This window comes from Bremia lactucae, linkage group LG10 (assembly GCF_004359215.1).
Source record: "Bremia lactucae strain SF5 linkage group LG10, whole genome shotgun sequence".
In the NCBI taxonomy this organism is placed as follows: Eukaryota; Oomycota; class Peronosporomycetes; order Peronosporales; family Peronosporaceae; genus Bremia; species Bremia lactucae.
The window spans coordinates 2,937,945-2,952,594 of record NC_090619.1 but is presented as its reverse complement, the minus strand read 5'-3'; the positions used below and the strand labels follow the sequence as shown (position 1 = coordinate 2,952,594).

The window sequence follows — 14,650 nt, the reverse complement described above, 5'->3', positions numbered from 1 at the left end:
TCCTGAATTCTTATCCATAAATAGGTATAGACCATTATGTCTATTTATTCCGCAGACTAATCAGCTGTAGAAGTAATCAAAGAGAGTTACAAGATAAGATAGATAAGAATTCATTTACATGTTTAGTATTAGTTTATAGTTAAGTCAGCATTTACAAAGATAGATTAAGAGACACTTAACTATATTAATACAGTTTTCATTTTACCCTCTTAAGTTAACTTGTCTTAAGAGAAGTCTTCCTCTATACGTACAGTGTACGTCACCTAACGAAAGGCACCACTCACAACTGAAGCAGTGTGAAGTGGACTTGTACTGAAACAGTACAAGTCGCAGTGCCCCGTTACACCAATGGACTGGCAAAAATGGTGCTCACTTCTAGCAGTATTCACATTCGCGAAGGTGTAGATGGCAAATATCTCGAGGCTTTCTCGAATAAAGTCCTGCCGTTTGGACTCCGTGCTGTGAAAAAGGCGACTTGGATCCATTTTAAGGGCTTCAAAAGCATTTTGGGAATGACAATATCTACGAAAAGATCGCAAAGGTTGAAAGTAGTGGTTGTATGGTAGCTTAAATTTTTGGAGCGTCTAGCGAACTGTTTTGCCTGTAGCACCTCGATGACCCGTACACGATCAATGAAGAGTTTACAAAGGAGATGCATTCAAAGAATGCACGGCAGACATCAAAGCGCAACAACTCGTCCGCCGCTACATGGAACCAGACCGTGACATTGTTATCTGGGTGTCAATTGCCAAGCCTGTCGTGATTAAGCACAAGCTGCTGCGTGGACTCACTTACCACCTTCGGGGCTATGCAATGACGAAGCGATCTCTGGCTTCAACGGCCGAAAATGAAGTCTCACAGCTCCAAAGCGTATCATTGATATCACTGGATCCCGAAGCAGAACTAATTTATGGCATTAAAACTGTACAAGCAGTGACGAAGTTTCTTATCGTCACTGCAGCCCAAAAGATGCAGGCTCATCAAGACCGTATTGAAAATGCTCTCATTGACAAGTTGCTGTTGCACGTCGGTAGTACGACTTCGTAAAATTACAAATCTGAGAATGTTATACTGTATTTGTAAATAAAAGTGCCGATTCTTTTCAAACAATTTCGTTGCTTTTTTGTTGCGTACACCACATTACATCGAAGTCTTTGCCACGTCGATACAACGTCAAAGAACCATGGCCCAACCCGGTAGGCCACGGCTCTCACCTTTGCTTCCTGCTTCACCAAGCTAATTATATTATCTTGTTTTGTTCGATCTCTAGAATCGTTTTATAATCCCAACAATCAACGGCATCCAGCGCAAATTAACGCAGCGCCAGGCTTTAACGCAGCGCCAGGCTTTAGCGCGGCACCGCAATTTCCGGCGCAAACGGCCAAGAGCCAACAACAGCGCATTCCTCAGCGCGGATCTGCGCATCAATTTTTACAAAAACCTGCTTCTATTTTAGCTCCTGTATCCGATGGAACATTTTTCCAGCAGACTGCTCCTGACTCTTCCCACGACGTGAGCTAACTTAAGTGAAGGCAAAGTAGTTGTACGCGAACTTACTATCGATCTGCAGTTTTACCAACCAGGAACGCAAATGGTGCCACAACAGCTGCCGTCAACACTTTCAGGCTTTCAAATGGGTCATGGGAACAACTTGTATAATTACGCGCAAGCAGCTCCGCTGCAAACCCCTCCAGGTAGCATTCAACGACAGCACATGCAGCACCCTCCGCAGCCAGACTTTATCAATCAATTTTCAAGGTTTAGTGGGATATGAATGGATTGGTTTGTTAAAGCTTATACAAATGCGCATATGGTTTGAGCTATAGCAATCCGATGGCAGGCTTGGCCATGAATACCGCACAAGATTTCTTGCAAAAGCAGTCAGAAATGTACCTTCCTGGTGCCTATGGTGTCTGGGGCAGCTTAAAGTACTATTTTCTTGTCAACAATTCTTACGTTAAGAGTCGTTTAATGGTGTGAATCAAGATGTCGTGGTGAACAATCTTCTTGACTCTTACGTGTGTGTTGTTGCGATGGCAATTTTGGCAGATATTACTGCTTCCATTTCGGCATAAAAACTGGCGCCGTTTAAATAATCGCGGGCAAGACGAGACAAAGCCTGTGCGTCTCTTTAGACATTGACTTGGCCGGTCATAATTGAAATTTCTCGCTGATTATATCATAGGTGCAATATGCCCCTCCTACTCGTGACTGCAACGCTCCAGACCTTTACATTCCGCTAATGGGTTTTCTTACCTACATTTTGATTGTGGGGTATTCGAAAGGCACTTCGAACCAGTAAGTCGCGATATTTTGTGCCTCAGCTTTAAAACTCAAGAGCATTGCTAACATTTACTTTTTTAAAGGTTCAGCCCTGATGTCATATCGAAAGATGCAAGCTACTGCCTCGTGATGCAACTGATTGAGATTGGTGTCCTGGCCGCCTGTCTATATGTACTTAAAAGCACAATCTCATTTCTCGACTTGGTGTCCTTTTCTGGCTATAAGTATATTTCTTTGGTGATAAATGCGGTCGTGTTCCAGTTACTTGGCTCGGTTGCCTACTACGTGTCACTTCTGTACACTGGTGTTGCCGTGTCATATTTCACAGTGAGAGACCCAACTTCATTCGCGTTTATCGTTGCTCGCAGACTTACGATATTGTGATCTTGAATAGCTAAATTGCATGAAGGGAAGCGTGGCAGAACCTACTCCTGATACCCGCCTCTTTCGAAACTACCTGCTATTTGGGTACATCAGTTAATCCTTGATTTGCTTCATATCTCACGATGCTGTTGTTACCTGCGCTTTGTAGTGTGTCATGCTTGCAGCTAATTCTCGTTTGCTCGATCTCTTACACCACAGCTCCTGGAAAAAAAATTGAGTGATGGCTGCACCGTCGGACGTGGTGTTGTCTCGACAGTATCACTATCATAAATAAATTGACAAAATCACTCCTTTTCACAATGAGCGGTGTTGAATATTACCTTGCTACTGGTCTCCCGTATGCTTTTTCTCGATCGCAAGCATTGGGACAACCTACAGCCTTTATATGATACAAAACTAAGTATACAAAATGCAAAAGGGGCGGATAAGCCTCCCTATCGAAGAAGCAATCAACCTAACGATAATCGTGTCAGAACAGACTTTGACTCCTGCCTAATGAGAGCAAGAGCGACGACGCAAATTACAGTCGCTCGGTCCTTTACAATAATTCACTCCTGTGGCCACCACATTCTTCTTTCAATAATTGGTTGACCATTCCACTTTCAGATTAATTCACGACAGCCATAATATCCACAGCGTTAAATTGAAAAGATCCAAAAGGTGTTGAGTGTGGTGCTTGACGTGGCGGACTCATTATTTGACCCAGTTTCTTGTCCTCCCGCTGAAACGGCACCGACGTAGGTCTTATCAAAATTTGCACCGGCATGGGACCCTTCGAATGTATAAGTGTAGAAACCACTCGTGTGGATACCGATGGCAATATCGGCTTTCCAAAATCGTGAGGATTTCCATCATACTCGAACTTTTGTCCTGTCAGGCGCTTATTCACGCTAAACATCTCTTCGACGCTAAATCCCTTCTGCACTGTTCCAAAGGTCTCACAATTCAAGCCATCGTACGATGTTGCTGCATTAAACTCAGTGCCAAAGTGACCTCGATTAGCCTTTTTCAAGCCAGTACTAGCTGGCCGGTTATTGTGAGGCGTTGAAATAGATCGATCATCCAACCGACTCTTCTCTCTACTAGTCTCTGCCTTCAACTGAGTGACAACTCTAGTATTTATCGTCAGTGGGCGATTCCGTGGTGCCGATGATGCACGGTCGGTGGTACTGCTAAAAGCCACGCTGCTACTCTTTTTCTTCATCGACTTGTGCCCTTTGACCCAACGCTTCAGTCTCGACATGAACGGCATAACACTCCACGTTTTCTTCGGTAAAGCATCAAATGAGAACCACTCGATAGTGCTTATCTCTTTGCGTGTCTGTGGTGCAAACGGATAATGCTCGGGTACGTCAGTGCACATATACATGCGCATTCGCTGATCGTTAGCAACAAGCTCCAAATAATGCTGTGGCATGAGGCTGTCTTCAACATCATACCCACATTCCTCAAGCACCTCCCGCCGTGCGCACTCAATGTCCGTCTCCCCCTCATTCACCTTACCCCGAGGAAATGTCCAGCTTGTTCCTTTCCAGTTTCGTACCAGTACTACTTTAGTTCGTGCTAAGTTGAGCAAGATACAACCAACTACAGGCACCTGGCGCTGGTAAGTCTTAAAGTCTTGAAACAATTCGTCGCAACGATGCGCGAGCGGACGCAACAACGGACAGTGTACGAACAGTTTCCGAGCAAAATCGTTCAACTTAACATGCTGAAGATGTGCGTACTGGTCGGCGTAGAAGTCCTCGTAGAACCAATAACACTGTTCAATCTGAAAGAAGAGGCGCTCGCTTGAACACAATTCCGACTCGGGCAAATTCACGAGAAATCGGCTCTGTAACTCGTCCATAACCTCGGCTAGACAAGGCTTCTCTTTAGACTTCTTCGCCGTCATAGTAGTGGGGGTAGCTGATAACTGCGGCATTTCACCTACGACGCCACAGAAATTCGGTAATTACTTGCCGTGAACGGTTTCTTTTCTTTTCTGAGGAGGGAGGACGAGTCGGGCTTCAATATTGAATACGTGATAACATATTTTGAAGCGAAAAACATAAAAACGAAATGCAAATTAAAAGGTTTACACAGGTTAAATTGCAGCAATCTTCTTAAGCAAATAATAAGAAACCAAACACATATGTATTTGATATATCGGTTTTAAGAGGCTTTTCTAACGATATTCAGCTGAATCTACTTCGGCTAAATACGCCACCTTCCATACGTGCCAATGCAGCAGCAGCATGGAGAAGTGCCTCGGCGCAAACGGAAGAGCCGATTCAGCGATGCCCCCGCGGCCGTATACGATTCAGTAGCAAAGGGTAGTTCTGCAGGAATCAGTGCTTCATTCGTAGCGGACCCTGCGGCCTTAGCACGTGCAGCAGCGGCGAAGATTTCGTGCGCTATCCCAGGACAAGCCTCAGCTGCAGCCTTTCCTGCAGCAGCGATTGGATCTAGTGCTGCATCACCACATTTGGATGTTGAAGAGATATGTCGAATAGAGCAGGAGAAGCGCCGACGAACCGACCAAATATACAGGTCTGTGCAGAGCCAGATGAGCCACATCAAAGAGCTACTACGCAAGCCTGGAGCTCCTGCTGCTGCTTTACCTGCGTCTCAGGGAGATCATGCTGTTGGTGGTGGTACGTTTATGCCGGCACCACTTCTGCTGGATGAGAGGGGTCGCGAAATTGACGCAGCAGGAAACGTCGTTGCTGCAAAATCAATGGTGGCGCCTGTCACGACGCTAAAAGCCAATCAAAGTGGCTTTAGGAGTGGAGCTAATTTATCCAAGAAGAAAAATCCGTATTTATTTCATCGCATTGTGGATGTGAAAGATAAGGTCGAGGCAGTGGATCCAAGACTCAAGGTCACTAAGAGAGAAACGTAAGTATTATTTAAATGAACTACTTCAAAGTGAAACCAAACTGACCGAAGATGGGCTTTTGTGATAGACGCGCCCGCAACACTTTTAATTTCGTTGCTCAAGGGACTTATGTCAAACAGGCAGAGCAAGTACGTGCGCGTGACGCCAAGAAGATGATGGCTGGATTCACATCAGGCCGCAATCCACGAGGCTACCAAAAGGAGGCCATTGCACCGATTGATGAAGCAGCTGAGCCTATTCTAGCTGATGGAATTACAAGCAACGTGGAAATTGATAGCGTTGATGTTCCGCCAAAGCTACAGATGCCAACTCCTGATGTTGAATGGTGGGATGTCGAATATCTCCCGAAAGAAAAGCGTGATATGGTGGACAAATTTGGATTTTTAAAGGTTAAAGTGCTAAAGGAAGGCAGAGTAGCGTCGATTTCTTACGCGGACATGAAGCTTAAGTATTGTGGAACAGCACACGTTGTGGAGCACCCAGCGCGGCTCAATTTGATTGTCAAGCAGAATAGTATGCCTGTTGGGGTGCCTCTTATGTTGACTGCTGCTGTACGTTTATTTTTATGACGAAAGAGAAGTGGCGAAGAATAGACGGATGGCTCATTTGTATAATGTCATTGTAGGAGCGGAAGAAAATTCGTCGACAAAATCGTGCAGACCGCGAGAAAGAGAAACAGGACAAAATCGCATTGGGCTTGCTACCACCTCCAGAGCCTAAAGTGAAGCTGTCCAATATGATGCGCGTGTTATCGGAGCAAGCAGTGGCAGATCCGTCGGCCATTGAGCGCAAGGTTCGCGAGCAGATAGCGCAGCGTGAAAAAAATCACGAAATGCGCAATTTGGCGCGCAAGCTCACGCCTGAAGAACGCCGTGAAAAGAGGCTCCGCAAGATCAAGGAAGACGCCGCCAAGGATATTTATGTGGCACTGTTTAAGTGCGTGCCTTGTCCTCTCTTTTTTTATTTTAGCAGCCAGTCTGACTTAATTGTACACTAATTGAATATTACAGAGTCCCGGATCTCTCAAACCCGCAACATCGATTTAAGATCGATGTAAATGCGCATCAATTTCATCTTACTGGTGGCGTTTTGATGTGTAAGGACAGCAACATCAATATGGTAGTGGCTGAAGGAGGGAAGAAGGCCATAAGGCAGTACACGAAGCTTTTAATGCGACGTATTGATTGGAATGGAGCGCATGAAACCGAGGTGATCGAGGACGAGGGTTCGATTGAGCCCGACAACGGCTGTCTGCTGGTCTGGCAGGGCATAGTAGCTCGGAAAGCCTTTAATAACTTCCGATTTCAGGAATGCCGAACATCAGTAACAGCACGAAAAGTCATGGAGGCTAAGAACGTTGTTCATTACTGGGACCTTGTAGAGAAGTCGACTGAGACTATCGCCGTGGCTCTATAATTTCATGCTCAATATTCGAATTCACATGTCACATGGTAGCAAAATTGTGGTCAGGAAGACAATGTAAAAAAGATCCACAAGTACTTGGAGTTACAGGTGTTTATGCCAGCTTGCGTCAAAAGAGAGTACACGTCGTCACACATTTGTTAGGTACTGCAGCATATACCGAAATATTTCGATGTGGCGACCAGGTCAAATTGTATTGTTGTGGGTGGCGACCATACCGGTTGCAGTGTTGTGATGGGCGGCGCCGCATCCGTCGCAAATTTTGCAAGATTTGCCGAGTGCGTTTCTATCATGCACGGAAAAAGCAAACATACTGAGTGAGCTGATGTTGCTGTCTCATTAAAGTGTTCTGTTATATGAATATTTTGGCTGCCACAATCTACCAAACGATCTTTAATTTAAGGTGTCCTGCTTGGCCTGTCTCATTAACCTACCAGAGGAGGTTGTGAACTTATCGCAATGTTAGCGTTAATTTTGGATGCACTAAGCCTTAACATTCCAATTTCCTGCAAAGTCATACCACACGCATTAATTTATTTAAATCAATTAAAGAATTTAAAGATTGGTACGCATCGGCGTTAAGCTGGTAATATCCCCGACGTTTAAAAAACGGTAGCCACCGACTTTTTGCGGGGCGCAACAACTCGCAAGTCGCACTTAAAGACAAATGGAGAATATATGTGTTGATTGGACCTAATGCCTACTTTGCACAATAGCAATACATCGAAAATTATCTATGTAGGGAACATGCGTCCTAAGATAATCCCCTCAACCGTTTTATTCCAAACAGATACACTCCAGAAGACAACACCTAAACCATTTTTGTAGCGTTAAGCTAAACTTGATCTCAATTTATTACACTATCTTCAATGCAACAAAGTGGTCGTTTACCAACAGCTTGTATACCAATCGTTACGTAGGTGCCAAAACTTGGGTAAGCTATGGCGCTCGACTTGCAATCTGCAGCAAACGAATATTGCCCAACAACCAGTCGTGTTAAATAAATTTACTGCTGAGCACTGATGCACTGCCATCCCCATCCCTGTGCGGCGCATATTTAGCCTTGCGACTTGCAAGACTGTCGCCTGTGGGGGTGCCTTTCTCGAGAAGTACTTTGTGCTTTAAAGTGATACATGTACTGTACTGTACTTCTGTTGCGAGTAAATTTGTCCATCTTTGGAATAAGGTCGTCAGTCTCCAATTTATGTTCGCCAAATTTATAACGCTAATCTCGCTGTTTGTAAGGAGGCCACAAGCCACAAAAGCTTAAGATAAGACAGAAGGGCCAGGGTTGGTACCGTAGTCCGTCGTCGATCCTGATACAATGCACGGATGGCGATGGTCGCTTCTACCTCACGGTTCAGCTCTTGTGAAGAAAATAAAATTTCGGTTGCTGTCCACTCGCGGTTCGCGCTTTCGAAGTGCGCTAGGAGTAACATCATAAAGCAATTTAGCCTCGCTGTTGGAGCTGGCGGGTTCTCCCTCTCTCGTCCTCAAATCACCTCTTCGAAGTGCTGACCGCCCCTCGCTTTTCTGGAAGCGCGCGACATTTCTGATTCGCTTCAAAAATTCTTCGTTCACACTTCATCCTCCACTCACTAGTCAACCCATGGCCAACACAGAACCTATTGAGACCTCCAGCTATGGCAGTCCCAACCGTATGCACGTATTAGCCAATGGTGACATCGTAGATTGCGGACGCCTCCCACAGACGGCTCGAAACAATTTATACAAAACCGAGTTGTGTAAGCACTTTACGGAAAATGGCAGCTGCCGATACGGGACCAAGTGCCAGTTTGCGCACGGTGAGGAAGAGCTTCGCGGCGTGCTGCGGCACCCAAAGTACAAGACCACGCGATGCAAGGCCTTCATGTCCACTGGCAGGTGCATGTACGGATCGCGCTGTCGATTTATCCACACCCGGCACGTGGGAGACGAGGACCAGCGTTTTTTTAGTTACGGTAACAGTGACTTGTCTAGTACTTCGAGTGAGTCGGATGATCAGGAAGAACAGTTTAAAGACTTGTTGGTGAACCCTTACGGTAACCCATTAGAGCCTATTGACCTGTCTTTGCCGTTCGGAGGCTTTAATCAGCAGATATCGATGACATCTCTATCTGGTCCGTCACCTCCAAGCTCGGAGCTCGAATCGTACCTCAGTTGTGACCCGTTTGTGGATATTTCTTTTCGAAGCAGTGATCTCGACAGCTTTGATGTGCGCAGTAGCATCTCCAGCAGCTGCAATGGTGATGGACTTAACGCAATCTCTCCCCGGTCATCGAGTAGCTCAGAGTCGACAGCGTCTAAATTTTCACGCTTGACAATTTTTCAGCGTATTTGTCGCGAAGACAATTAAAAGGTTTAACGAACCACATCACCAGCCAGCCCCATCCTCGTCCAGTATTATCATAATTTATCAGACGACAGAATTTGGTGACTGAAGTGGCGTGAAAAAAGAAGCAACAAATCTGGCGTAGAGTTTATTGCTGGCTGTATAATTGTGTCAGTGTATTCACTGCGGCCTTGTTTTTATATCCCTGTAGCATTTTTACCATACAAGATTCGGTTATAATAAAAAAAGTTTATAATATCGTATTACTTGACTTTAAAATTAAATTAAGCCACTTAATTGTACTATTAGCACCGTGATTGGTTGTAATGCTGCATGATCGTTTGAGAAGGCTATACGATCGCCACATTTGTGGTAGACTATGCATTATAGATTATTGCAGTCGCCATGCGGGCCGAATCACTCGTGATTACGTGGATTAGTTTGTGCGCCTTCATGGTATGTTGGTACAATATGCAGTAAAGACTGAAGTCGGACAATAAGCATTGATTTTCTCAACTTTTGCACCATCTATTTAGTTGCTAACGGACCCGCGGCTGTGGATCGTTGTTATCTCTTCAATAGTACTGCAATGTAATTTGACTGTGTGAGGGATAAAGATTCTATTAACCACTGCTATTTTTTGGAATTTTCAGGCTTTTTCAATGGTCCGGGTATTGATTGTTCCACTGACATTCGCCGAGGTTAAGGCATTCCGAGCATTGTCAACGTTCAGCCGGCTACTATTTTGCAATACATTGGTGTCGATGCTACATTCGATAATATCGTCGCTACTAGCTATATTGGCTCTGCTGACCTCTCATTCGCTTAATGGTGACTACGTCAATGCTGCGACGACAGGAGAATTCTTAGCCACTTCCGTCTCCGCTGGTAAACAACTTGTGGCTCGAATTAGCCTGATCTTGTGATTGCATAGCTAAATGTAATTGTTGAACTTTCTTTTGCTTAGGCTATTTTGCCTACGACTTGGGCGACTACGTTTTAAACGGGCTAAATGTCAAAGCCCCAGTCATTATTGTGCACCACGTCGTGGTGCTGAGCTGCTATATCTCCGCTTTGACTAAAACCGTAGGCTTGCCACTTCTGTCCCTCGCATTATTTTGCGAGCTGCACTCGATTTTCATGCACGCTCGAAAGCTGCTGACGATGAGCAATTTTTCGGTGCGACAATCTCTGCTTTTGCGATGGGTATGGCGCTCGCAGTGGATCATGTTCAGCACAGCCCGAGTTTTTTCCCACCTGATTGTCGCCGTACTGACGTATCAAGCAAGACTACTGTTTGCTCAACAAGTACGATACAAGCATGCAATATCATATATGGCGCTGACAATTTGGCTCTGTCTCGCTTTGTATGCAGCTTCATTTTGCCATTGCCTTTGGCGGCATGATTGTAATAAATTTGCTAAACATACAGGTAATGTTTCGGCTGACAATAATTGCCGTTTATACTGCTACTCAGTATGTTTTATTCTATCCCCATTTAGCTCTTCCTCGATGTGCGCAAAGCGTGGCAAAAAGACTACGCTCCAGCTATGGCCTCTTTTTCTGCTCCTGTCTTGAAAACTTGTTGATGCTTCGGTGATGGACGAAAATTAAATTGTCAATGTAAGCAATTTAACTTCATAGGCGACACATTGATTTTCAAAATTGACGATTTTATAGAGAAGTATATCATTATGTATCGAAAACTAATCTCTGAATTTGTCTAACGATCTTTTTTAGTCATATTGACATCCACGCGATTTATCTACTTTACCACCGTCCTCCGAGGCCACATTCTGCGATTAGCCCATTCACTTTTATAGAATATATGCGTAGCAAAGGCACGAAGCTTTTGGTTGTTACGGTATAGCAGCGTACGCGACAGCAAGTTTCAAGGCAGTTCGCAACATTGCAATTATCACGACGAATTAAATTTTGAATTATGTTTTCAACTACGATTTAAAATGATTCGTTTTATTGTTAAAATCCTTTTAGTCTCTGAATACAACTTGACGTGTAACAGGGTACCTCGTTACATAAACATTATTACCATGCCGTATGAAACGTAGCAGGCAATGGTTAAAAGGCAGTTGCTAAAGCGTGTACTGCTTGTACGAACAAGTATAAGTAGGCACAACGAGTTTTTTGTCGTTAACGACCATCTTAGGCTGAAAAAACACCATATCCCGTCTGCTCTCTGAAGTTAACTATGGCCAAGTTGTAACGGGGCACTGCGACTTGTACTGTTTCAATACAAGTCCACTTCACACTGCTTCAGATGTGAGTGGTGCCTCTCGTTAGGTGACGTACACTGTACGTATAGAGGAAGACTTCTCTTAAGGCAAGTTAGCTTAAGAGGGTAAAATGAAAACTCTATTAATATAGTTAAGTGTCTTGTTAATCTATCTTTGTAAATGTTGTCTTAACTATAAACTAATACTAAACATGTAAATGAATTCTTATCTCGTAACTCTCTTTGATTACTTCTACAGCTGATTAGTCTGCGGAATAAATAGACATAATGGTCTATACCTATTTATGGATAAGAATTCAGGATATTACTATATAAAGTAATATCCTCCAAATATTATCTACCTTTCAGATAATATATTAATTAACAACCTTATAAGTGTTAATTTCATGTAACCATACACCCCGTTACACAACATCTTGTCTACCATTTCTAAATCATTCACCGGCGAATCAAATTCTTCCAGTCTGTTTTTGATGTCGAATAGCTTGTTGAGGTGACTTCGCACGTCTTTCCTCTCGCGCAAGTTGGTCTTGTGTAGCTCGCACTGCAAGCGGTACACCTTCTGTGCCATCATGGCAGATATCTGGACACCGTATACTACCTAAAAATGCATATATGAATAGCGAACTGTGTGCTGCAAAGCTAAATTTCTACCAATGAAAACACATTGTCGGAACTTACTCCTTTTAACGACGTAGCTACTCTGCCGGAACTTGCTATTCCTTCACGGTAAATGATTGCCCTCGTCTTGTTCTCATGGACAACTTCTGACACCTCTATTGCATCATGTGGCCCTAGGTATCCATAGTTGTAAAACGAACGTTGATGCAGCCGACTTCGTTGGAGCCCACGCTGCTGTCCAGTGAGAATGACCCCTTGAAGTCTGCTTTTGGGGAAATTGTACATCGCGGGTGGCTTAATCTTAAAACGCGTAGTATGGTTAATGTGCGTCCAAGACACGTACGCTACTGCATCTTGACTCGAGACACGCTGCTGCTTAGCACATTTAAATTCCAACCCAGCACAGGCGATCTGCAGTCTGGCTTGGTCAAGCCGCTCCGCAGCTACAGGGTTCTGGGCGTGGCACCTTGGGACGGCCGCCGCTATTCTTTCCTTGTAAGTGTAAAGCAAGCTGATGATCATGTGGACAAGGTGCTAGAGATAGATGGGTTGGCAGCGACTTCGGCCAGTAATTGGATCCATCATTTAAGAGTTCTTACAAGCCGTGAAGAAGAAAATTGGCCACCCAGTACAAATGCGATCGTGCCGCTTAGCAATCAGAGCTCAGATGTGTTGTCGGATGCACAAGCGACCACATTGTTTGGCAATAGCAAAAAGGAAGCGAATTTATGGGTTAAGGGGGCATCTGTGCATCGTGGATTATTAAATGCATCGGGAGAAAATAATTGTTTTTTAAACGTAGTTATTCAAAGCTTTTGGCACTTGACATCGATGCGGCATTTCTTGCTGCATGTAGAAGTTAAAGAAGAATCACGCTCGGTCGAGTCTAATGTGTTACGGGCACTGAAGTCGATGTTGATGGAGTACGACGATACATCGAGTGGAGCACTTCACTCACGCTCTATTCGCAAGGGCTTAAGTGTGCTCTACTCGGCTGATAAGAATTTTCAAGAAGGCGCGATGTACGATGCGGAGGAGACGCTGCTTGCACTGTTGAATTTAATGCACCAGCAGACCGAAGCTACGGAGATTGAAGAGACGCAAAAGACGACAATGATGGTCAAGTCGCTTGTTCGGGTCGTTAGCGCTGAAGCTTACGAGGAAAAACCGCAGGCTGTCTTTGACGACAACAGCATCCCACACCTTGTCTTTTCGCACCAAATATATGATCGATATGTGTGCGATGGTTGCAACCACAGCTCACCGTGGAACTTATACTCAAATCTTGTGTACTCAACGTACGCGAGCGACTTGTATGCTTGCAAGTACGAATCTTCAGAGCAGATGTATCGTCGGCTTACAGCCCAGGAGTTGGATGTGGCATCCAAGTGTGAGCAAACGGGCTGTAGTGGCAAGCCTAGGAAAGAGCGGGTAATTCATCGCTTCCCAATGGTCTTTGCAGTGTCAATTCTATGGACTACACAAAGTGCGACAAAGGAGCAGGTCCAGGGAGTATTAGAAAATATTGACGACCGCTTGGATTTAGCCAAATGCTTTGAGGCTGCGGGCCCGGTCATTCGATTTAAGAATGGTGGTTTGCGTACGACGTACCGATTGCGAGGATTTGTTTGCTATTATGGACGTCACTACGTAGCTCTCTTCTACAGCACAGCACACAAAATGTGGTTGCTAATTGACGACTCGCGAGTTTTAGAAATGGGACCCTGGAGCAACGTCGTATCCGAGTGTCTAAAGGGCCGGTTTCAACCGGTTCTGCTGTTTTACGAACTGCCTGACCAACGCAAGGACTCATCTGTAGGCATATTTTCACATGTGGACATTCGTCATCTGGAGCGGCGAAAAAGCTTGTCGATTGGGTCGCAGCATGGGGAATTATTGCCACCATCTATTCAAGAGGAGTCCTTCGATTTCGAGCGGCCCGCGGTGCAGCGGCAAGACGAAGCAGAGCTTCATACCGTTGATACAGAATTAGCGACACAAAATACAAACTTGGTGACTGAATTAGAAATCTGCCCTGACATTGAATTGAAGGAGCTGAGCCGTCGGAACTCAGTTACGCAAAACATTACGCCCGTGTCAGCGGCAATCGCCATGTGTCCTCGCTCAATCTCTATGTATGCTGCTTTAGGCGAGGGCGAGTACGATGTGCGCTTTGGCGAGGCATTGTTACTTGGCTTGTACTTGCAAAAGATCGGCAACGAGCTGTGCGTGACTAGCTTCCCCCGCGGAGCCAACGGTGGTATGTTTAGTGCCGAAAAATGTGGCCAAATTGGTCTGTTCGACACTGTTCTGCACGCCAACGGACACCCACTCCAACACTACCAGGTTGATCGCGCACTGAAGATGATTAAAGCTCAAACGCGTCCGCTTATAATTCGATTTCGAAAGTCGATACGAGTGCAACAGCTTCTTGACATGGGTTTCTCACGCGAATCTGCAATTGAGGCATTAC

General features: G+C 44.9%; 7 protein-coding genes across 7 annotated transcripts; 6 read left to right on the top strand and 1 right to left on the bottom strand.

Annotated features, from left to right (window-relative positions):
- Positions 1–708: 708 nt before the first annotated feature.
- CCR75_008058 (uncharacterized protein) lies at positions 709–1,047 on the top strand (the record flags this gene model as incomplete). The annotated part of the gene is made up of 1 exon (XM_067966113.1): positions 709–1,047. The coding sequence occupies one exon, from the start codon at positions 709–711 to the stop codon at positions 1,045–1,047; it is 339 nt and encodes a 112-aa protein (XP_067814468.1).
- A 132-nt stretch (positions 1,048–1,179) lies between these two features.
- Positions 1,180–4,603, top strand: CCR75_008056 (uncharacterized protein). The gene is made up of 9 exons (XM_067966111.1): positions 1,180–1,196; positions 1,271–1,512; positions 1,571–1,758; positions 1,827–1,974; positions 2,050–2,121; positions 2,186–2,298; positions 2,373–2,610; positions 2,678–2,751; positions 2,816–4,603. The coding sequence occupies exons 1-9, from the start codon at positions 1,184–1,186 to the stop codon at positions 2,886–2,888; spliced, it is 1,161 nt and encodes a 386-aa protein (XP_067814475.1). The 5' UTR covers positions 1,180–1,183; the 3' UTR covers positions 2,889–4,603.
- On the bottom strand, positions 3,275–4,561 carry CCR75_008057 (uncharacterized protein; the record flags this gene model as incomplete). Its single annotated transcript, XM_067966112.1, has 1 exon — positions 3,275–4,561. One exon carries the CDS (start codon positions 4,559–4,561, stop codon positions 3,275–3,277), a length of 1,287 nt encoding a protein of 428 aa, XP_067814476.1.
- A 278-nt stretch (positions 4,604–4,881) lies between the features above and the next one.
- CCR75_008055 (uncharacterized protein) lies at positions 4,882–7,521 on the top strand. The gene is made up of 4 exons (XM_067966110.1): positions 4,882–5,547; positions 5,616–6,099; positions 6,174–6,484; positions 6,559–7,521. Exons 1-4 carry the CDS (start codon positions 4,892–4,894, stop codon positions 6,962–6,964), a joined length of 1,857 nt encoding a protein of 618 aa, XP_067814474.1. The 5' UTR covers positions 4,882–4,891; the 3' UTR covers positions 6,965–7,521.
- A 1,058-nt stretch (positions 7,522–8,579) lies between these two features.
- Positions 8,580–9,326, top strand: CCR75_008054 (uncharacterized protein; the record flags this gene model as incomplete). The annotated part of the gene is made up of 1 exon (XM_067966109.1): positions 8,580–9,326. The coding sequence occupies one exon, from the start codon at positions 8,580–8,582 to the stop codon at positions 9,324–9,326; it is 747 nt and encodes a 248-aa protein (XP_067814473.1).
- A 381-nt stretch (positions 9,327–9,707) lies between these two features.
- CCR75_008053 (uncharacterized protein) lies at positions 9,708–11,265 on the top strand (the record flags this gene model as incomplete). Its single annotated transcript, XM_067966108.1, is given in 7 exon segments — positions 9,708–9,758; positions 9,839–9,904; positions 9,920–10,190; positions 10,270–10,610; positions 10,678–10,734; positions 10,805–10,925; positions 11,043–11,265. 6 exon segments carry the CDS (start codon positions 9,708–9,710, stop codon positions 10,889–10,891), a joined length of 873 nt encoding a protein of 290 aa, XP_067814472.1. The 3' UTR covers positions 10,892–10,925; positions 11,043–11,265.
- Positions 11,266–12,381: 1,116 nt separating this feature from the next.
- CCR75_008052 (uncharacterized protein) lies at positions 12,382–14,612 on the top strand (the record flags this gene model as incomplete). Its single annotated transcript, XM_067966107.1, has 2 exons — positions 12,382–14,560; positions 14,587–14,612. 2 exons carry the CDS (start codon positions 12,382–12,384, stop codon positions 14,610–14,612), a joined length of 2,205 nt encoding a protein of 734 aa, XP_067814471.1.
- Between the last annotated feature and the right edge of the window lie 38 nt (positions 14,613–14,650).

Coding starts and splice junctions, on each gene's coding strand:
- CCR75_008056 (XM_067966111.1), top strand. Junction 1,975..2,049: donor ACGTTAAGAGTCGTTTAATG/GTGTGAATCAAG, acceptor CAATTTTGGCAG/ATATTACTGCTTCCATTTCG. Junction 2,299..2,372: donor TCGAAAGGCACTTCGAACCA/GTAAGTCGCGAT, acceptor TTAAAGGTTCAG/CCCTGATGTCATATCGAAAG.
- CCR75_008055 (XM_067966110.1), top strand. CDS start 4,892: ATGCAGCAGCAGCATGGAGAAGTGCCTCGGCGCAAACGGAAGAGCCGA. Junction 5,548..5,615: donor AAGGTCACTAAGAGAGAAAC/GTAAGTATTATT, acceptor CTTTTGTGATAG/ACGCGCCCGCAACACTTTTA. Junction 6,485..6,558: donor ATTTATGTGGCACTGTTTAA/GTGCGTGCCTTG, acceptor TGAATATTACAG/AGTCCCGGATCTCTCAAACC.